Source organism: Microtus ochrogaster, chromosome 8, assembly GCF_000317375.1.
Source record: "Microtus ochrogaster isolate Prairie Vole_2 chromosome 8, MicOch1.0, whole genome shotgun sequence".
Taxonomy (NCBI): Eukaryota; Metazoa; Chordata; class Mammalia; order Rodentia; family Cricetidae; genus Microtus; species Microtus ochrogaster.
Window position 1 is genome coordinate 66,068,922 of NC_022015.1, and position 22,441 is coordinate 66,091,362.

The 22,441-nt window shown below is 48.4% G+C and overlaps 1 protein-coding gene across 2 annotated transcripts in view; it reads right to left on the minus strand.

Moving 5' to 3' along the window:
* Myof (myoferlin) overlaps window positions 1-22,441 on the minus strand; it is a 145,733-nt gene that overhangs the window by 4,302 nt on the left and 118,990 nt on the right. For both annotated transcript variants that reach the window (XM_026781641.1, XM_005352197.2), the window contains 12 exons: window positions 20,868-20,966; window positions 19,175-19,300; window positions 17,560-17,715; window positions 16,959-17,050; window positions 12,148-12,318; window positions 11,265-11,413; window positions 10,272-10,411; window positions 7,963-8,051; window positions 7,779-7,874; window positions 4,455-4,596; window positions 2,216-2,315; window positions 417-607 (listed from right to left, as the gene is read on the minus strand). In XM_026781641.1, the coding sequence (XP_026637442.1) occupies window positions 417-607; window positions 2,216-2,315; window positions 4,455-4,596; window positions 7,779-7,874; window positions 7,963-8,051; window positions 10,272-10,411; window positions 11,265-11,413; window positions 12,148-12,318; window positions 16,959-17,050; window positions 17,560-17,715; window positions 19,175-19,300; window positions 20,868-20,966 (1,551 nt within the window). The remainder of the gene's footprint in view (window positions 1-416; window positions 608-2,215; window positions 2,316-4,454; window positions 4,597-7,778; window positions 7,875-7,962; window positions 8,052-10,271; window positions 10,412-11,264; window positions 11,414-12,147; window positions 12,319-16,958; window positions 17,051-17,559; window positions 17,716-19,174; window positions 19,301-20,867; window positions 20,967-22,441) is intronic.

The following is a 22,441-nucleotide window of genomic DNA, read 5'->3' on the forward strand; positions in this document are numbered from 1 at the left end:
GACATGGTACCTGGCTCCCAGATGTAACCTAGTAACCATCAGTACTGTGTGAGGTAGCAATGGCAACATGGTGAGCTGCACTGTGCTTTCTTTCCAAAGCTTATCTTGAACCCTCCAAGATGCTTGTAAGGTCTGGACTTCGTTTCAGCACCCTTACCCTTTCCTCTTTAGGATGTGAAAAGCTCACATTGGGAACTCCACTTCCTACTCTCACCGCTCAGCACACAGTAAGCTCCCTGTAAAGGAACCCTAAGGAAATACAGCATCGCCTTGGTTCCTGGTTCCCATCTTTCTAACCCATGCCCTTCCCCCAACCCCGAGCACACACCCACAGCCTCTTCTGTCTTTATCCCCTCATCCCGAGTAAGTCTACTGATAAGGCATAGAAATGGTACCCAGCCAGAAAATACTCATACAGCCATCACACGGGCGCCATCTTTGTCCATGTAGCATGGCCACCATCCTTTCATGGATTTCTGCTCAAAGAGTGAGGCCGTCTTAGCTTTAAGGGGGTCCATGGCTTTGAGGTCGGGGATCATGTCCAAACTGCACTTCTCTGCTGACTTGGCGGGGATGATCGTGTGATGTAAATCAAGTTCCAGGAAACCTGGCCCCAGAAACACAACATGAGGTCCAGGTGAGCTTCAAGTGGCTACGCCAGCCATTGTTCTTAGTGAACAGAACATTCTTGTGCAGGGGACACGGTGATTGCGAACAGGTGATGGCTGAGTTAGTGAAACGGATCATGCTGGATGTTTAAATTCCTTCCAGATAGGATGGGAGATGGCAGAAGAAACAGCTTTTCACTGCTCAGTGTCTCACAGAGGACACCATGCTTTCTTTCTCAAAGGCGTGAGCATAAACAATTCTTCTATAAACCCTGATCGACTAAACATCTACACATAAAATTTCCACTGAGCTCAGGGCCTTTGTATTTGAGAGGTACTAGTTGTGGTTTTGAGCTACCCTGACCAGAGGTCATTCACTGCCTTTGGGGAAAGACAATTAGGTGCATGGAACACAGGACGCTCCTTGGAACATTCTGGTACAGCTCTCTCCTGGAGTGACCCCAGAAACGGGAGCTTGAAAGAACATAATTCACCCAAAAATCCCCACCAGGAAATGAGAAATCCCAGCCGGGATCAGGGTGTCTGGAGAGACACACTTTCTGCTGTGGACTGGGAGGAGGGATTTACTCTCTAGCCCCTGGATAGCTTCACGTAGGTCTTTGTGAAGGGCTGTGAGAGGCCCCACTTATTGTTCCTGGGTTAGGAGCCTTACATGGTTAGATGATGGGCAAAAGTTGAACTTCAGCATCAGCTGAAGTGCCAGGGCTTACATCACTGGGGTAGGGGGGACTGCACAAGAATCAGGAGGCCTTCTGAGACCTTCTGGGAATGCTTGGGTTTAAAATGTAGAAGGGAGAACAAGAAAGAATAGGTAGGGTGCATGCGATGAGGGCCTCGAGGCCAGAGGAGGGTGGGCTTAAGGAAAAGAACAGCAGGGGCTGGAGAGATGGCTCAGTGGTTAAGAGCATTGCCTGCTCTTCCAAAGGTCCTGAGTTCAATTCCCAGCAACCATATGGTGGCTCACAACCATCTGTAATGGGGTCTGGTGCCCTCTTCTGGCCTGCAGGCATACACACAGACAGAACACTGTATACATAATAAATAAATAAATAAAATATTTTTTTTTAAAAAGGAAAGGACAGAGTAGGGGAGGAGGGAAGAAGGAGGCACAGAGGACATCAGGAACTGCTGAGAGCGAGGAGTGAACTCGTAAAGATGGTTCCGAAGTACCAAGAAGAGAGAGCGCGGGCTGCTTGAAAGTGGAGGCAGAGCTGTGCCCTGTGCCCAGGCTGGTCTCTAATTCACTATATGGCCAAGGACAGCCTTGAATGCCTGAGCCTAAGCCTACTGCCTCCCCCTCCCAAGTGCTGGGGTTAAAGGCATGTAGCACCATTCCCTGTCTGTGCAGTCCTGGGAATTGAACTCTTGGCTCTCGCTAGGCAAGCACGAGTACGTATCTTTCTAGCTTACTTACCAGTGAGGCCTTCAGAGCCAGTAGAGCTAGTGAAAAGGGGAGGCGTTCACGAGCAGACCAGACCCCTTGGAGGACACCCAGTCAGTGAGCATACCCCCGCCGCCCCGATTACAGGTGTTCCCAGATTGTAATTGGTTTCCGCGGTAGAGGAGTGATGGTGACGTAATCGTACCCAAGTAGTCATCCAGAGAAAACTTGTCATTGTCCCATATCTGAATGATCAGTCGAGGGGGCACGCGAAATTCTGTTTGATCAATGCTCCAGAAATGCTCCTAAAATGGGGAGAGACACAGACGGTTCACATGGTCATGGTCAGTGGGCTCAGAGACCCTCACTTTAGCTGCAGATAGCGCGATAAGACTGGAGCCTCCCCCTCCACACCCTGTGGGACAGCCTGACCTTCCTCTGGTATTTAGTAGGCCAACAGACTCCCTAGGCAGCCTCAAAGCCACCAGCGGGTGACAACAAGGATGTCCTAGGAAGTTCCCAAACAGCAGGTTTCTCACATATTCCTATCAGTGTGACTTCCTGCTGCCACTCCTGTCCCCTGAACACCGCTGTGGCCCTCCTGAAGCTAGGTGTGGGCCAGCCCACGGTGTCATCACTGGGCCTTTATCCCTGTTGGGCAAACTCCCACCCCCATCTCCAAGGCTTGATTGACAGTTTCATTGTACCCATTTGCAGTGGGTTTAATCTAGGGCTCAGATTCCACTTTTGTTTCAATACAGATATTAAAATGTCCCAGGATTTTTTAGCTTTTGGAAAATACCATGGACTTTTATATACGTGTGGTCACTTAAAACCCTCCGATCCTTCACGTTGAAGGTAGGCACACAGACAGCCAAGTTCTCACCTGTAGTCCCTGCTTGAGCCCAGACATTAGTTAAGAATATACCTCCACTGCCAGTTACACCTGAGTTCCTTTGGCCTGGGCTGCTCAGGAATTCCACCAGTGATTTGGAAATGTGAAAGATTGTGGGGTTGGCCCTCATTTTTTATACTCTTGGAAGGCTCTCCTTCTTAGGGATAGCTCCAGGGGCTCCGAAAACCCACACGGCTAGTCCCTGACTGGCTGTCCTAAGTGTGGGGTTATGCTCTAAGCACCACAGAGGGAAGAGAAGTATAGCCTTAGATGTGGGTTAAAAGGAAAAGGAACCACCTCTCAGGCCTGACCCCAAATATCCCCATCTCTGTCCTATACTGCTTTCATGTCTGAAAGGATACACAAGTCGACATCATTTTGAACCTCTGAACCTCTGTAGGCTCCATTCCATCTGACATAGGAAGTGTTCACTACAGCATCCACAGTGGGTAGGGCTATTAGATGCAAGGGGACTCAGGGCAGGTACAGCTTTGTAGGTTCTAGGGAAGGTGATATGAGCAGATATGACGAGAGATGGAAGGTAGGGATGGGACCAGAGGCCTACTGAGATCATAGGTTTGTTTACCAAGGTCTCAGGATTGGGACCTTCCTTGGAGAACTCTTCTTTCCCCAGTTAGTACAGTCTGGGCAGGGGTGGGGTGGGACGGTGGAGTAGCCAAAGACTGACCCCATCTCTAATCCCAGTGCTTGGCCTGAGCACTTAATCCTGGGCCACAATGGTTGTTGGTTGGTTCGGGGAGGGACACAAGTCTCGGGTAGGCAGAGGCCCTGGTTCCAGTTCTAGGATGTCAGTTCTGACACTCCCTTCTATTTGTGGTGGTTTGCTGGGAAGATGGGTGATGGCCTGGGCCGCCGGCTACCATGTTTCCTCCTCCAGGGAAGAGCCTGCCTAGAAGTGAGGTCCATAGAGGACAGAGAGCAGAGGGAGAAGAATGTGGGACCAGCTTCCAAAGGCATCGCTTCGACGTGGACTCCAGACGTTCTTAAAATGAGCCAACGCTGGACTGGTTAGGAATGGGAACCAATAAATCACTTCTTTTGGTCTAAGTTCTGTAACCGAAAGTCTGTCTAATTAAGTCCACCGGGGCCTTCAACCCTCCTGGAAGTGTCTCTGAGTGAGGGAATGCAGATACCGTGGCTTCACCAGGGCAGCAAAAGGGATGCCTCACCTCTAATACTTGGCTTGTATTTGGCCTAAGATGGAGAGTAGCCACCTCTTCATTCCATACAGAACACATGTGTACAGTGATACAAAAGCCATCGTCCTGCCCCGTCTATTGACTTGCCAACAGGTAGCAGAAAGGAAGCGGTATTCCTCATAATCCGAACTATACAAATAAATACCTGCTGTAGCTATGCGACCATGGGCAAGGCTCTACTCTCTGTGGGTCCCAGATTCCTTGTCTCTACCAAGAGGGAGCTGGACTCGGTGACCTTCCAGGTCCCGGGCAAGCCCGACCTCCTTGGAGTCTCGGAGTCAAGCAGACCCAAAAATGTCCACATCCTGCCCACATCTTTCAAGGCTTACTTTTTTAGCCACGATACAGAGCTGCTCAGCCGGGAGGTAGTCAAACGGGAAAACAAATCTCCAGTTAAAATTGCCTTCGCCATCCAGGGACCTGTAGTGGACATCTGTTTTCTGCTTGTTGTCTTCGCTGCCGGAAATCCAGCTGTAAAGCAGAGGCAAATGGAGTCAGTTCGCGGTGATTGACAAGGGCTCTGACTGCAAAACTGTGCCGTGATTAGGGGGAGGAGGGCAGCAGCAAGGCCCTTTCTCTGGGCAGGTTCCAGGGATCCACAGGCCAGGAGTGATTTATGGAGGCGAGTCGCATCCAACCCAGGTTGGAGCCAAATAAAATAGAATTCCTTTAAAACCAAAGCAGGAAACCCTTTAGACTGTAGTTAGCAGAGCTAAGGTGAAATTTTCTGGAAAATATCATCAACAATGTAGCTTCTATTTTGGGTAAGCTGTAGCTGGCTATGATTTGGGGCTTCACAGCGATGACTCATTAGCGTCTATCAACGGGGCTGGTAGGTTCCACCAATGCAAGTTAGCTCAAAATTTCAGCGTCTCCTTCCCCATATTTAACTTAAGCAAACAAAAAGAGGCACCAAGCAAGTAATCTTGCAGCTTCCTTTTTTTATTATTCTCAAAATTTACTATGATCTTATTAATGAACCAGGCAAGGAAGAGGCAAGCTGTTATTTCCAGGCGCCTCGCTGAGAAGAGCCCTCTCCGTCAACAGCGTATTAACTTAGACGGTTGGAAACATTTCTTTTTGCTTGTGCCTGGCACGGAGTGGATATAAGATAAACTCCCTGTTGACGGAACGAACGAAAGGGTCCAGAAGGAAGCCGCTGTCGCATCTGCCTGCTTCTGTTTGGAAACTAAGAACTGTTTTCCAGCCGGGCCTGGTGTGGTGGAGCACACCTTTAATTCCAACTTTGAGAAGAACCAGCCTCTAGATCCACGGCAGGGAGAGCCTGGCTGTGAAGCTTTGGACCCTGGGGTCCCACCTGTCCTCGACAGAGTTAGAGGTCATAGCTCAGAGAAGCGGATCCTCATCTCCGCCTTCCGACTTTGACCTATGACCTAGGCACTTGGTATCATTTCATTCCTCCCAGTGGAAACGGAGCTCCGGAAGTGATTTAAGACTCATAGCAGGCCATGGGTCTGCACTCCCAGGTCGTCTAATTCAAAGTCCAAGCCGCTAGTCTCCTTCTGACTAGGGAGATGATAAAGTCATTTGCTAGCCTTAAGCCCCATTGTCAGCGACAGCAGCATTATCAGTCAACTACCTGAGCATTCTCTTTCGCTGGTTAATTAACTCTCTAGATAAATCACTAGGAAGATTCCCGAGACTGCGTGTCTGAAATTCAGTGGTAGAGGGCTAGACCCCCAGGAACACGCCCACACCCCTGTACCCAACCCTTCCCCTTATCTCCTCACCCCCCTGCCCTACCCTAATCCCCTTCCTCCTCCCAGGCACCACGGTTCTATTTGACTGTTAACTTTTAAACTAATTTACTGAAGAATCCACATTTTTTTTTTTAAATATGACCCTGGTAGCTTTACCTTTTGACCCAGCCCTAAAACTTCACCATCATCTGACCCAAGACTTCTCAGTCTCTTTGGCTTTTTCTCTCTTTCTCCCCACCCCCACCTTTTTTTTCCCATAAGGCTTCTCTCATTTTAATTTTAATGTTAATTAGGCAAATACTTCCATTACATGTGCTTGGGGGCAAGCATGTATCACTTCATATGTAACGTCAACATGTGCCATGTTGGTTAGGCATTGCATTTATGTATCAGTCACCTTTGCACATATAATATTTAGATCCCTTCTCCCCCTCTCTGCACTTCTGGACAGAAGTTGGTAGAGTACTCGCCCAGCATGCACAAAGCCCTGGGTTTCAGCCCCAAGCACATCATGGTGATCTACACTTGTAATCCCAATACTTGGGAGACAGAGGCAGGAGGATCAAAAGTTCAAAGCCATCCTTGGCTTTACAGAGAGTTTAAGGCCAATCCAGGCTATAGGAGATCCATCTAAAAGACAAAGTAATAAGTAAGCAACCAACTCATGGCAGAATGTCCCCAGAGTCTCAGTCTAGGGAGCCCTGCTACCTCTGTCTGAGCTGGACTCCCAGTCCTGGTGTTCAGAATGTAATTCCAGACTTTACAAACTTCTTTAGGCTGAGTTTTATTCTTCTGCTAGTTTTATCTCAGCCCATCACTGCTTTGTTTGTTGCCTTGATTTGAAAAGAAAAAAAATATTCTTATGACAGTCAAGTAAATTTGCATAGCTCTAATTAGCTGGGATTAGTTTTCCTGGGGGAACGGTAATGACGCCCTGAACCGGCAAACAGTAATTGAGAACCTGATGAAGCTTACACGCCTCTGAATGACAGTCATTACGTCTTTAACTCAGCTGTGATTGAAGTTCACTAGGGATCACGAAGGCACTTTGTTCTCGCTGATGAATAGATCACATTTCAACACGTCTTATCTCCTACATATCAAGGAAGGAAGAACTCGGCCCATGTGGAAGAGCAATAATTCTAACACCCACGTAATGCACGCCAGCTGCCAGGGGCTAAACTACACGCTGTGAGTCCTGGAATCTTCTAGCTATCTCTAGGAAGTAGCGCTATCATTATCTTCACTGCACAGGCGAGTAGCTGCCCATGTCTGACTTTCCCCGGCTAGCAGGGAAGATGCCAGGATTCTCACACAGGGGTCTGACTACAAAGACTGGTTGTTTCTCACCACACAGTACCATTCTCTGCATCTATGGACCTATGATCATGGCAGAGCAGAAACTAACAACATGGACCACCTGAAATGGAATTAAACAAGTAAGAAAATATTAAGCATGACATTTTTCACATCGGAGAAAGACTTCCAGCAAAAGTCAGTGGGATGCACTATTTCGTAAAAACCTATCAATGTTGCTTGCTTTTCATAAACACCGTCTATGGGCAATAACGTGTATAAGAAGGATATTTGGGGAGCTTTATTGGGTTCTTAAGGCTGGTTGTCTGCAATATCAAAAAGAAATAAACAACTACGTAGCTAAGGAGTCTCAGAAGTAACTCTGCTTAGCAAAAAACGATTAAATAAAGAGGGATGAAGAAATGTTTATCAGTTCTTACAGTTGAGAGCTGAGAAGGGATCCCACCCCTAGACACCGTTTAGACTGATTTTTCTTCTCTGCCCCTTCTGCATTTTGCTGTCCGGGCACTCCCATAGCAGTCATACCAAGAACACATGGGTGGGCACCTCCAACAGGGCGCCTAGTGAAAGAGGATTTCACTCCCCAGCTTGTGGGAGTCTGTTTGCTGGCCTCACCCTTTGACGTAGATGTCACTCATATCCTCCCCTGTGATGCTCTTCTCATCCAAGATGACGTCCTTGGTGTTCCAGATGATGACACGCAGGAAGTACCTGGAACACAACACATTTTAGGAGAGTGCTGCTTCTGGTCCTAGACAGAGTTCGCGCTCCAGGTAACCCGGGTCTTAGGCTTACTTACTTCTTGGCTTTCCTGGGAGTGATGTTGAAAGGGGGGCCTGGTGGTCCTAAACTTTTGGGGAAGACATCCACCCACATCTGAAGTTTTCCCTAAACCATACACAGAAGAAAGAAGGCGGGAGTCACATATGGGAGAAACCACGGTTTTCCTTTTCTTTTGGCAGCGCTGAGCATGGACCCCAGGTCTTCCCACATGCTAGGAAAGCCCTCTGCCACTGAGCTATAAAATCATTTCTTCCATCCCATTTCTTAAGAGAAACCACTTCTGCGGACTTGCTGATTTATTACTCCACATGGAAGGCCGTAATGGATGAAAGAGTAAACCAAGGTTAAGCTAGTCTACAGTGTGATTTAGGCCACTCCCTTTCCATTCTCACCCCAAGAGTGATAGAGCTCATTCACCTGTTTGTATCGTGGCCCCAAATTATCCTGTTAATAAAATGAGGGGCTTCCTATTACTAACCCAGCTGCTATTGCAAACACACACATGTGTGTATGCGCGTGCACACACACACACACGCGCGCACACACACACACACACACACACACACACACACACACTTACTCTCAAGCACTTAAAACCGAGTCCTCCCCCTCATGCTGCCACTCTATTTGCTATCACATTGCTTCCCAAATTCAGTCTCAATCACAGTGGACTTCCCGCTTACCTCAGAGTGACAAAAAGAGCAATAAACTTCGTAAGAGAAAACAACCTAGTTCTGTGAGGCGATTCTAAAACAATAACTCGGTCTCCAAAAAGAGAATATTCCTTAGGTTAGCACTGCCACCACGCCAGAAGAGAAGCTCATGAGAGAAGGGGCAGGGCCTGTCCTGACACTTGTGCTGCCATCTTGGTGAGGCCCTGGTCTGATCTTTGACTACTATGGACCGAGCCTTTCTGCTCCACTGGAATGTTCTTCCAGACAGGTACAAATGCCAGTTAAAAAAAAAAAAACTATCCAACCATTCAAATCAATTTATAGTCTCTACATTATTTTTGGATCTTGTATGGACTCTGCCTTCAGACAAACATAGACTGGTCTTTGAGAAGTTTGCCAAGGAAACCACTGGATTGGCTTCCCAAGGCATTGCGATCAAAATGAATTACCTGGAACCCTTGAAAAGGAATATATTTTACTATGATCCTGATGCTTTTCCAACTAATCTCTAGGCTCAGGGCTCCGCCATACATCAGGCACACCACAGGACATTAGGCATCCAGGCGTCGCCTAAGATTAAGCCGCAGTCTGAGTCTAAGGCTGCAGGCAGGAGCGAAGGCGGGCTGGAACCTTCTCAGGAAGAAAGCTTCCTCACTTGGTCAACTCTCCAGGCTCCATCTAGGATTGATGGGTGGGAGGCAGGCGGGCAGAATAAATAGGCTTCGAGCAGAAAGGAGAAGGAATAAGAACAAGAAATCAAAATGTAGCACAGGATGAAAGCAAATGTGACAGTTATCTAGAAGCCATGGCCACTTCTGAGTGGTAAAAGGACAGCCAGGCCAGGGATGTTACCCAGAGAAACCTTGTCTTGAAAACAAACAAACAAACAAACAAAACAAAACAAGCATGTCTATAGTCTTATAGTAGGTACTGATGATATTTGCTTCTAGTAAATTAATATTTACTAGAAGTGTGAGTTCCTAGTAACTCATACCAGAGTCCCTCGAGGTGTGTATTAGAATTCACACTCCTGGCTTTACTCCAGGCCTCTGGTACCTAAATCTCTGCAGACACAGCCTGGAAGCATCCACTATCCGAAGCTTCTACGTGGATTACTTTGTATTTGAATGTGTCTCACTTTGCTCCTCCAGAAACTAGGCCCATTTTCTGGGGCTTGACTTGTACAGTCCCTTTGACCTACTGTTTGTGCACTGCGCCCTTACTTCCTTGACTCTCTAGACTCAGGAGGTACCTCTTCCCCAAGTCAGGCCAAGGTCAGTTTGCTCTCCTGGTTACACGGATTGGGACACCGGATCCCTGAGAACACAACACAGAAGTAAGTACGCAGGGCTCCGCGACACACAGACTCAGAGGAAGGTGGCAGCAGCAATGAAAGGATTCGCCAGCGCCAGAAACAGAAACAAAGACAAAGGGAGACCCTGGCTTGAGTTGGTTTTGAATCGTAGATAATCTCTTGTGGGTATGTAACGAGATCCCTGAAAATCTTTGCAATAAACTCCTTCGGGATGAAACTAGCTTGAGTTTCTTTTCTGTTCCTTACGTATTTAAAAGGACGAAGGCATGTCTCAAGAGGCAAGCCCATCAGTGATTGCCACTGCAGTTGATGAGCAGGTGCTGGGTCCCCCTTTACCTGGGAAATGTTGGGTTGGAAGGTGCTGTGCAAAGTCCTTGTCTCTACATGCTCAGGGACCAGCCCCTGAGTCCTGAGAATATGGAGGGCAAGACGCTCTTCAGGGGCCCCGAGGTGCTGGTGGAGGGTTTTGTTGGCTTCTGGAATGCAAAGTCACATTGAATTAGGAACAGTCAGGAATAATCCAGTCCCCAACAATTTGCAAAATATCATCCCAAACTTTGTAAAAAATGGTCAGGCATCACCAGTATGTACAGCGTCAGCATGGACTTGTGCAGGACTAAAATGGATACAAACAGCTCCTGGCTATGGGGACTTCCCTACTGAGGCTCACACCTACCTTGTATTCTGCCATTAGCAGAGCGCAGAGCATACTAGAATGGGGGGGATTGTTTGTATTTACTTTTGTAGCACAGGCTCTCAACCATCTTATTTCCTAGCCTCCCTTGCAACTAGTCAGATGTGGTCATGAGACCAAGTTCAACTGGAACTCTCTCTGTCTCTGTCTCTCTGTCTCTGTCTCTCTCTGTCTCTCTCTGTCTCTCTCTGTCTCCCTCCCTCTCTCTCTGTCTCTCTCTCTCTCTCTCTCTCTCTCTCTCTCTCTCTCTCTCTCCTGTCTTTTGAGACAGGATTTCTCTGTGTAGTCCTGGCTGTCCTGGTACTTGCTCTGTAGATAAGGCTGGCCTTGAACTCAGAGATCCGCCTGCCTCTTCCTCCCACGTATTACCAGCACCTGTCTGTGATGGAGTCTCCTTGGGGTGGAATCTCTTTTCACTGTCATTGGAACATTGTTGAACTGATTATGTATTACAGGAAAATTGGAAGATAAGAAAACGTGTCCACTGGGACACCTGCGGCTTTTGTTTATGTCAGGTCAGACATAGGGTCTCGCATGGGATCATCAGGTGCTGCCTTGGCTCATGTCCCCCTCCCCCACGCAGCAACAGAAGCAGATTATTACATTGTGCTTTACAACCACAGCTTTCTGCTCACCAAATTCATCCAGATGGTAGTCTCGTCCTCCGTATCTGATCCTGCTTCCGTCTTCGGAAAGGACTGGGCGTGGGAAGCCTTTGAACCTGGCTACATTTTGAAGCAACTGTGTTGGTCTCAGCTGATCTCTCCAGGTGTTGACTCCAGAACTGTGGACAGGTCTGGAGTTACTCCAGGTGCACAGTGTTCCACACAAGTGCACCTCTGTCCAAGGGGAGGGACAGGTCTACACACGGTGTCTCCTGGACACCTCTCTCAGAGGTGTAAAACCCATACAGTACTTTGGCTTCAGCCAACTCATTGTGTTTATTTTTTTATGTCCAGTTCTCTCCTTAACAAAAATGAGGAACCTGGGATCACCATAGCCAGAGAGGCAAATTAAAAAACCAGAAGTGACTTGCAGTCTCATTGGATGCTCAGAGAGCCACTGGTTAGCAGCAGGGGACACTGGGCATAAAATCCTTGCCGGGGGGTGGGGGGGTGGAGGGGGAGGATGTTGGACCGTGGAAAGTTGGTAGTTAACAATCAATCGCTGTTTCTAAAAGCCAGTGAATCCATGCCATGACACCTGGCTAGCCTAAGTCCCTGGCATCAGGAGCTCAGGAACAGGAGAGAGACTGGATCTCAGAACACTGACGACAGCTGTGTCATATGCATGGCTCTGCTCTGGTCCAGCGACCAACACAACAGACTATCATATAAACGAGGCAATGTGGTGGCCCTAGGTCATCCTCAGATAATTTTGTCAAAAATGACCCTCGATGGATCGAAAGAGCCGTGGCACACTGAAGCGAGGCACCGAGGGAGCCAGAGTCCCACAGCCTCCCCAGGAGAGAGCCTTGGGTACAGCAGCCCCCCCTCCACTCACGGGGAAGCAACTTACACACAGTACTGCTCGGGAAGGCCACAGTGAGACCCGAACCGGGAAAGGAAGCGGTTCTCCAGGTCGATGATAGTTTCTCCCACCTTCTCATCTCGGGTTAAGGTGTCGTAGTCATAGACAGAGATTTTCAGGTCTTTGTCTTGAGGCAAGTAGCAGCTCAGTTCATACATTCTAGGAAGAAAAAAAAAACCCACACATATAGAATGATCAGGGGCCTTCTGTGTGGCTCCAGAAACCCAAGACTCAAACGAAGAATTGCCAAGTGGTGGCGGTGTTTGGGGAGGACAGCTGGTGTGGGTGGGGAGAAGTGATGAACGGTAGACACTAGTAATAAAACAACAGGAGTGCACGCTCGCTCAGAAGAGCCCGGATTGATTACCTATGTTCCGATCCCAGCTACGACACTCATTTAGCTAGGCTCTCTGCTCAGTTTTCTCGTCTGCGAAATGATCCTACCAACTCTCATCACCTATTCTGATCTAAGAACCAAGCAAAGAGATATCTAGGAAACCTTCAGTAAGAAAAGATTGATTAAAGCTTAGGATACAATAATAATAATACATTATATCTCTAATTTTAGTATTACCACATGGGACACCTTTCTCCTCTCTCCAGGAAGATGGATAAGGCACCTGATCTACAGCCATTTGTCTATATACCACTTCATTCTGTACTCTGCTCATCAGGGTTGCCTGCCCCAGGAAACAACTTGACCCATCTCTCAGAAGAACACAGGGGGGGCATGCATGAACTTGCATAGTGTGCCATGTAGGGGGCCTGCCAGGTCCTGCCACAGACTTCATTCAGTTCTTAAACCTTTTCTATGGAATCCACATTAGAATGCAAATGTTTCTGAGATGCGGAGAGATAACTCAACAGCTATCATATTGGTGGGTGAACTTTGGGGTCCACGGGGTGCTGGCTGCACATGTCAGCAGCAGACAGGAGGGCTTAGCCTTAGTATCGCATTGTTCCCGGAGGGATCCCTCTTATTCCAGGTGCTCAGTACATTTAACTGAAGGAAAACTGTGCAAGGTCCCCTCCTCTGGGCTTCCTATTCTTGCTACACTCTGGTTGGACAGTCTTTTGTCCAGTGAGCCAGGAAGGAGTGTTCAATGGCACCCTGGAAGAAAGCCTCCTGAGTGTCTCCTGCAACAATCTCAGAGACTGCTCCAGAGGCAGCAGCTACCCTGAGGTTCTAGGCAGGGAGGTGACTGCAGGGAAAGGGGTATTTGTGTCACAATTACACACAAAGCCTCAAAGCCAGTGTGGGCACCAGGTGCAGACAGTATGCAGACATGCAAGCAGCTCAAGTACACACACACGCACACACACACACACACACACACACACACACACGCTAGCCGAGTGCTGTGGCATACACGTTTAGTGCCGGTGGTTGGAAGGCAGAGACAGGTGGATCTCTGTGAGCTGCAGGTCAGCCTGGTCTACATGTTGAGTTCCAGAATAGCCAAGTTATGTACAAAGACACTGTCTCAAAACAAACAAACAAAAAACAAAAACAAAAAGAAAAGCAGTAAGCTGGGCATGGTGTGCACTCCTATAATCACAGCAGTCCAGAGACAGGAGAGGGTTGCTGCAAATTTGATGCCAGCCTGGTCTACATAGTGAGTTCTAGAATGGCCAGGATTCTACAGTGAGATCCTGTCTCAAGGGAAACAAAATAAAACAAAATTCCAAGTATCTTGGGTGTTCTAGTTTGACTAAGGAATATTTTCCTCCCATGAGATATCAATTTTTTTAAAGAAATCTTTTGGTTTATTATCATTGTGTGAATGGCGTGTGGGTGAGTGTGGGCACCACAACCCGCACACAGAGGTCAGAGGACAGCATTCGGGAGTTTAATGTGATCTAGAGAAGCCAGAATGAGCAATGGCCAAGAACACAGGACATGTGGCTTCTTTCTCAAGCCCTGTCCCAGAGTCTCTCTGCTGAGAAACAAGCCACTTCCCAGGACTGAGACCCCAGCCTAGGGTCACCAGCTGGATGGACGGAAGTCTGTGCATCCCCCTAGACAGCCACTGGCCTGGCAGAGCCTGAAAGCATCCCTACTCCCAGGGTGGCTCTGAAAAAGACTTTCCTGCCGCTTTGTTAAGCTTGTGCTGGCAGCTCTGAAACAGGCCATTCAGACAGGGCTGCCTTTCTGCCCTCAAAGCTGACTCTGCCTGCTTCCCTTTGCACGGAGCCCTCCTTCCTGCCCTGCGTGCCTTTTCCTGTCTAGACCTTGGGGCTGGATCAGTGGAAGAAAGGGAAAATGATCACATTGCTGTGCCAGAGGATTTACTTCCCCTCCCTGGGCCCGGCACTCAGCCTAGGGGTACGCAGCATGGAGGGTGTTCGTGTGCAGGTGTCTGAGGGTATGCGTGTGTGCGCATGTATACACACATGCTGGGGGCCAAGTGGGTGGTCCTTTGTACACGTATGTTCCAGGATGCTTTGTTTGAATCTAAACACTGGATGACCAAGATTTGTGCATCTGTGCATGTGTGAGTACATGCATGTGTGTGTGTGTTTGTGTGTGTGTGCATTTGTGTGTGTGTTTGTATGTGTGTGTTTGTGTGTATGTGTATGTGTGTGTGTGAATGCATGCATGCGTGTGTTAGTGTTTGTGTGTGTATGTGTGTTTGTGTGTGTGTGTGTGTACATATAAGCATGTATGAGAGAGACAGACACAGAGAGGCATAAAAAGACAAAGAGGAATATACGTGACACATAAAGTAATGAGTAGGTAGGGCATAGGGCAGACAGGAACAGTGCTCTCCCACTTAGCAAAATTTTGGGAGAATAATGCCCCCCCCGTGTGTGTGTGCATGTATACATATATGCAAACTGTTGCACTCATTTGTGCATGTGGAAGCCAGAATATCTTCCTTTATCATTCACTTTTTTAAAAAAAAATTAAGAACAAAGTCGGGTGGTGGTGGTGCACACCTTTAATCCCAGCACTCGGGAGGCAGAGGCAGGTGAATCACTGTGAGTTCGAGGTTAGCCTGGTCTACAGATCTAGTTCTAGGACAGCTAAAGAAACCCTGTATAGAAAAACCAAACCAAACAAACAAAACAACAACAAAAACCCAAGAACAAATATTTTTAGTTCTTAATATTGGGGGGGGGCATTATGTGCGACAGTGCAAGGGTTAGGGTCAAAGGGCAGCTTTGGGGGGGTCAGTTCCTGCCTCTCACCCTTTTGCGGTTGGTTCTCTCTTGTTTCTGTTCTGTGCTGCACACTGGACGCTAGCTGGCCAGAAAGTTTCTGGATGATTTTTCTGTCTCCTCCCATCTGGCTACAGAAGTGTTGGGATTACAGATGTGCACAGCTGCCTCCGATTGGCTCTCTCTCCTCTCTCTCTCTCTCTCTCTCTCTCTCTCTCTTTCAAGGATTCCAGGGATGGAATTTGGATCCTCAGAATCCTGTGGCCACATCTTAGCCACAGCCTCTGCCCTCCACCCATTTTACAGATGTAAGAGCTGGGGATCCAAACCCCGGTCCTCACGCTTGCACAGCTGGTCACGGAATCTTCTCCCAGCCCTTCCTCACATGTCCGGCATAACAAACATTTCTCTACAGACGGTAGCTTTGCTCTGAGTATGAAGTACTGCCAAGGGCTCTGGGAAAGCCTGGAGCTGCGGCTGTGGAGCTGGCCCCTTCTGTCTCTGTCGCTGGTCTTGTAGCTTGTTGACAGAGCTGTGGGGACTTGTGTCTTCACCTGAGATGCAGGGCTCCTAACCCCGTCATGCCCGGTCAGAGAGTCTAACGCTGGAGAAAATGAGACCTGGACAGGACAGAGTGTGGTGCTGGTGCCATGGAGACACTGGGGTCATAAGGCATGGGTTCAAGTGCGACCTCTGCCTATGGCCAGGAGAACATTAGGCACACCTTCTCTCTGGGCCTCTTTCTGTTCCCTTCAGAGTTTAGTGAGATTTTCTGAGATGTCTTCTATAAATGGCTCAGCAGAGGACCCGCTCACTCTGAATGCTCAGCAAATTAATTGTTACTGAATATGGAAAGCGCTTACAGCTGATTAATGCTGGTTTTACTCAACAATCATCTCTGACAAGATTTATACAATGGGGCTGATAAGATGACTCTTGGGCAAAGGCTCCTGCTGCCAAGCCTGACGACCTGAGATCAATTCCTGGGACCTACATAGTAGAAGGAGGGTTCCCGACTGCCACATGCACACACACACACACACACACATACACACACACATACACACACACATACACACACACATACACACACACACATGCACACACACACATGCACACACACACATGCACACGTTCACAGAAATGACATAAATAAAAATGTTTAAAAATATAGATGTTATAGCCAGAAACAAGTCAAGGTTGTAACTACAAAGCAAACAACGCTGTGTTAAGAATCTTGGAGACATTAAAGACCCATAAAGCAGATTCTCTGTCCTGTCCCTTTGTACCCTCCTCTCAGTGACATGATCACTGGATCACAAGGAGAGAGCTAGTCCAGAAAACAGCCCACACTAGCCTCCGGAAGAGAAAACAGGATTTAGTGGCAGTTGAGCCCCCCACTCCAACAGCCCCCAATGCTTAATGTCCTACGGGGCCTCGCTTTCTACCCAAAGACTTGGGACAGATCTTGACGCAGAGACACTCATCTTTTGACCTTTTTCTTCATGGTCCTTCCCAGTCCTTCTAACTTCTGCCTGTTTCCCTGAGGAGGACATGGCTACCTGCCCCCAGTATGAGCGCCTCAAACAGGGCAGGGCACTTTTCGTGAGGGAGGAATGTTTTGAACTGTTGGTTACCTGCCGAACACTGGGTTGAGAGTGTTGGGAATGTAATGGTCTCTGTCTTCAATGACTTTTTTGCCCAGGGTTATTTTGATGTAAGGATCACACTGTGGAGACAAGACGGGTGAGCTGTTATATCATCGCGGGGGCAAACTGAAGTCAATCTCGGGGACAGACTCGGCTTGTCTCTCTACTCCCCACGGATGACAAAGGAGGCGCTGGGGCACCTGAGGGCCTGGGATGAGCTCGGTGCAAGGTTCTCCTCTGGGTGGCAGGGAGCCAGCGTACCTTCAGAGCAGCTGTGTGGGTGAGAAGGTGGGGTGGGGTGGAGGTAGGGGTGACCTGACTCTGCTCAGGCTGGGCTGGTGACTGGAGCAAATCTTGTCCCGGGTCACATCGGTAACACGAGAAGGATGAACTAAAGAGCCCTAAGCATCCCCCTCAAAGCTCTTAGGTAAATCCCCATGGGGACAATCCTCCTGCACACATTGTTTTGCTAGAGTATCTTTCTCCTAGTGAGATAACAGACGCCCAGCGAGAAAGAAGGTGACAATTACCATGGCTGATGACTGTAATTATCCTGCTACAGGAGAAGGCCCCACACCCAAACTCTTACCAGGCCATTGTTGTCCTGGGGCTGGAGCTCTAAGCCTTGAACAATGTAGATCCTAACCGTGCATTCCTGCGGAACACTGTCAGGCAGTTCCCGAAACTGCCTGGGAGGAGCTGGCACACTGGGGTCATCGGGCAGGGGATAGATTCGGAAGGAACCCTGAGAGAAAGAGAGAGAGGGAGACACAGACTGATGACTTCAAAGGCCCTGGCCACTGAGTAGAGGGTTCTTAAATGTCCCCCTCTTTAGAGCACACAGGGTCCCCTCCATATCACAACAGTTGGGGGATGTGGATCTGTGTTTGTGGAAGAAACAACATGCATTGGGTCTTGGGTGAGTCCGGTAGGGAACGTGACGGGGTTCTATAGCCATCATTTCAGAAGAGGGCCGATTAGGAAGCAGGTGACAACCTGGACAGGGAGTGGAGGTGACTGGTCAGTGTGACGGAAGGTGATGGCAAAGAGGTAAGGAAGGAGTTGAGATTATTTGGGAGATGGGAGTAGCCCAGTGGAGTACTATGGTGGCTCCCCTTCTGTGTCAGCCCTACCTGCCTGGGCCCCACTCCCAGGGAAATCCATCATGCAGGGAAAGGCATCTGAATTCGGATTAGGATGTTTGGGCCTTTGTTCTAGCCAGCTGCATTAAGGAACATGTCGTGAAGCAAGCAGCCACTGAATACTGGGTGTGGAGGACCCAAAGTCCTCCACAAGTCAAGAACCAGAGTGTGGCACAAGATGCGAGATTAGTCTGACTCTATGCCCTATTGTTGGCTTAGTGGGAGGCTAGGGCAAGGAGGATTTGAGACCCTGTGTCGGGTGTAATCCTCTGATCCATTAGCCATGTCTGCCATTGGCAAAGGATTAGGACGAGGCAGTGTTAGGTGCCCTGGCTCTGCCAAATGTGCTGGGGAGGAGAAGCAGCAGTCAAACCCAACAGGCGGTGAACCCAGACCTGTGGGAGCCCAGAGCATGGGTGAGTCATGCTGCCCAAAGCAACCAGGGGACTCTTGACAAACACTGACATTCGAGCTGGCTTAAGGCAGGAGCAGGGCTTGGTCAGACCACAGAGAGGAAAGAAAGGGCATCCAGGGAAGGAAGAGGGGCCTGGCCCAAGGCTCTGCACATCCGTCCAAGAGGGCTTGCAAGGTGTGTTTGGGACTTGGGAGTGGTTCTTCCATGCTGGAGAGACACATGGCTTGCGAAAGGCCTGCTCGGCTTTGGAAGGAGCTGAGACCTGAGCTGGGAAACCAAGAGGTGTGCTTAAGCCATTCAGACAGGGATCAGATTTAGCTGCAGACTGGTTGGAAGGAGAAAGGTGGTGAGGAGCTTGGCCTGGGAACTTGCCATAATGATCCTGCTAAAATTCCCTGAGGGCAAAAGTGCAGAGGAGAAAGTAGGCCTTGGAAAGAGCCCTGTCGGATTCAAGCCTGGCTGACCCAATCAGGGAAAAGCACATCCTGGCTCCCCTTTGCCCTTTTCCTGTGGGCAGCTTTTCCTCCCAGCAGAGGGCAGAGGACGGTCTAATCCAATACTGTTCTGCTGCAGACTTCTTCCCTCCATGATCCACAAAAGCAGTGAAGATGAATTTGAAACAGGACGAAGACACATATCTGACTCACTTTGAACTCTCCTACCACAGACGGGTCTTCGTTCTCTTCGGACTTGCCTCTGTACAACTTGAAGGTATCTGAGAAATCCGTCAGGCCCTCAAATTCAGCGACATCCTCCAGTTCACAGTCATAGATCTGGAAACCACAACAGAGTCTCAGTTTCTCATTAATACACAGGCAGAGTCTCAAGTCAACGGGACTGAGTACCAAAAGGCAGGAGGATGCGAGGAAACACATGGAACACTCACTCACTGGTGGGGGCAGCATAAAACAACCTCTTGGGAAAACGCTGCGCTTCCTTTAGGGATTTAAATATCCACCTATCCTATGGCCCAGAAATGGTGATTCTAGGAATTTACCAAAGAGAAACAGAAACAAGTCCTTGTGGTTCAAGAATGCCCACAGTGTCAGGAGAATGAGCTAACAAACTGTGGAGAGGGAGAGAGGGAGGAAAAGGGAGGAAAGAGAGAGGATGGAGAAGGGGGATGGAGGTAAGATAGAGTGTGGAGCTGACCCACCCCCAACCCAGTCTAATCCAATACTAGTCAGCAAGAGGAGAAAAACTCCTGATACCACAACAACATGGCAAGTCTCAGCAGCAGAGTATAGGACCAATGGAGCCAAACGCAGGATGTAACAAGGTGTGATTCCAGATACATGGAGCACACAAGCAGACAGAGCCAATGTAACATGGTAGAAGCCAGATCAGTGGTTCACCAGCAGGCTGCACTCACAGGGACTGGCTTGAAGGGGGGCACAGAGGAACTTTCTGTGTGTGGAAATGGTCTTCCCCTTGCCCTGGGCGCTGCTTTGCACAGGTGTGCACAACATCAAAACTTGGTGGAAGGATCACTTTATGGCATAGCAATTATATCTTGATTTTTAAAAAGACAAGCAATAAAGATGGACTGGAAGGAGAGAGAGGAAGGAGGGAGTCAGGGAGGAGAGGAAGACAGAACATGAGTCTGTCCCTTAGCTCAGTCTCATCGGGTTTCAATGTGATCACTTATGTGCTGGTGTTACTTAAGCCACACAAATATATCACGGCATCAACAAGCAAGGATACAGGTCCTTATACTTTGATAGAGGGATGATTTTAACAACTAGATGTTTCTCATTTAATTTTATTTTTCTCTTATACCTTGCTCTGACTTGGATTTGCAGCTGACAGAGTTAGCACCTGACCGGAGAACTGAAAAACTCAGAGCATGATCAGAATAGTCCAGATGGCCACCCTTGCCTGGCTCTGCAGCCTCCTCCTGCACAGGTGTGCCCATGGTTGTGATGTGACAACCAGGGACACATACATGTAACAGAATCAACTTTTTGTTTAGCAAAACTGATCACTGTTCACAAGACAAAATGAAGCATGCTGACATCAATGACTTTGCAAGGACACTGTGACTTCTGGGTCTCCCTGAGCCAAACAATTCTGGATAATTGTTGGCCTAATTAGTATGGTACCAACCCATTCCTAGCCTCTGCCAGATGCCCCCAAGCCCCAAAGGGACAGTCACGCAACTATAACTCAGCAGCTTTCCTCAAGTCCTGGTACTTGGCAAAGGTGAACCTGTTGCAAGAAGGCTCTTCAGGAGACACTCCTGGCCCCTCTCCATCAGTACCCACCATGAGGCCTTTTAAACCCAGGGCCTTATGCATGCTGGGACTAGCTTTCCCCACCCACAGACATAGGTCCAAGTACCTTGAGTTTGGAATAGCCTTTCTGAATATACTGTCCACATTTTTCATGCTCCCCCGAAGAAGCATAAAATTTACTCCACCAGTCAATGATTTCTTCCTCCTAAAGCCACGGCAAAACGAGAAACATCTTTACTAACAGTCTGGATTTCTAATTCATACAGGAAAACCACTGTGTAATAGATGAGAGATGACTGACTCTGAGATTCCATGCTTCTGTTCATATGCACTGTGGGCAGCACGTTCATGATTCTGCTCAAGTAGACCTCAACCAATCACATGCATGTGGGGGGGGGTGCGTGTGTGTGCACACATGCATGTGCACATGTGTAGGAGTGTATGTGGAGGCCAGAGGTCAACCTCAGGTGACCCTGCATGAATGCTGTCACCTCCTGTGAGCAGGGTCTCTTATTGCTGGGGGCTCACCAGTGGGCTAAATTTGCTGGGCAGCAAACCCAGTCATCCTTCTGTCTCCATTTTCCCAGTGCTGGAATATAAGCATGCACCACCATACTCTGCATTTTCACGCATAGGCTGGGGCTAGAACTTGAGTCCCCGAGCTTGTGAGCAAGCACTGTACCCATTGCCATCTATCACCCTAGCTGCTAATGAAATGTGCTTGCTTCAGTATCCACACCTTTATTAGTTTCTCTTAGATCTAATGCATATGATTTATTAATATCTCTCTCTCTCTCTTTTTTTTTTTTTTGGTTTTTTTTTTGGTTTTTTCGAGACAGGGTTTCTCTGTGGCTTTGGAGACTGTCCTGGAACTAGCTCTGTAGACCAGGCTGGTCTCGAACTCACAGAGATCCACCTGCCTCTGCCTCCCGAGTTCTGGGATTAAAGGCGTGCGCCACCATCGCCCGGCTTAATGTCTCTTTGTTTCTTTGCTGTTAATATTTGTTTCCACAAATAAATTAGCATAGCATTTCCAACATGTGTTTTCTATGATCTCATTTCTTTAGCTCTGTTAGCAGTAATATCAAGCTCTCTAAACTAGGAGTCAGGTGAGCTGGTTCTAGCTCTAGTCCTTAGGTTACGAGCCACAGTGCCTTGGGCAACTTGTTCTGCAACTCTGATCATCAGTTTCTTCATCTAGCAAGTAAGATAGTAACAACCGGCTCCATCCGCCTCCTAGAGTTGATTTGAAAATCAAACAAGATCACTAGGAGAGCGAACTCTGAAACGTTTCACATGTGAAACAAAGGTAGGGAGGATTATGGTTCATTTACACTAGGGACTCCAACTCCATCCTTGGAGATTCTGATTCAGTCATTCTGGGCAGAGAACTGGGTGTTCATTATAGTTGCCGCCCAGGGGATTTCAGTTACAGCCAGACCTGCGAACCTCTTGTTTTGATGGTTCTTGGTTGGGCAGAAGAGATAGTATATAAGGCAGAGTATCTGCATAGATCTTAATCTTTTTTTTCCTATTTCTCTTCTTCCCTTTCCATCTCCCTTCCTCCTTCCCTCCATGCCTTCCTCCCTCCATCCCATTTTCCTCTCCTTTCCTTTCCTTTCCTTTCCTTTCCCTTCCCCTCCCTCTCTCCCTCCCTCCCTCCCTTCCTTCCTTCCTTCC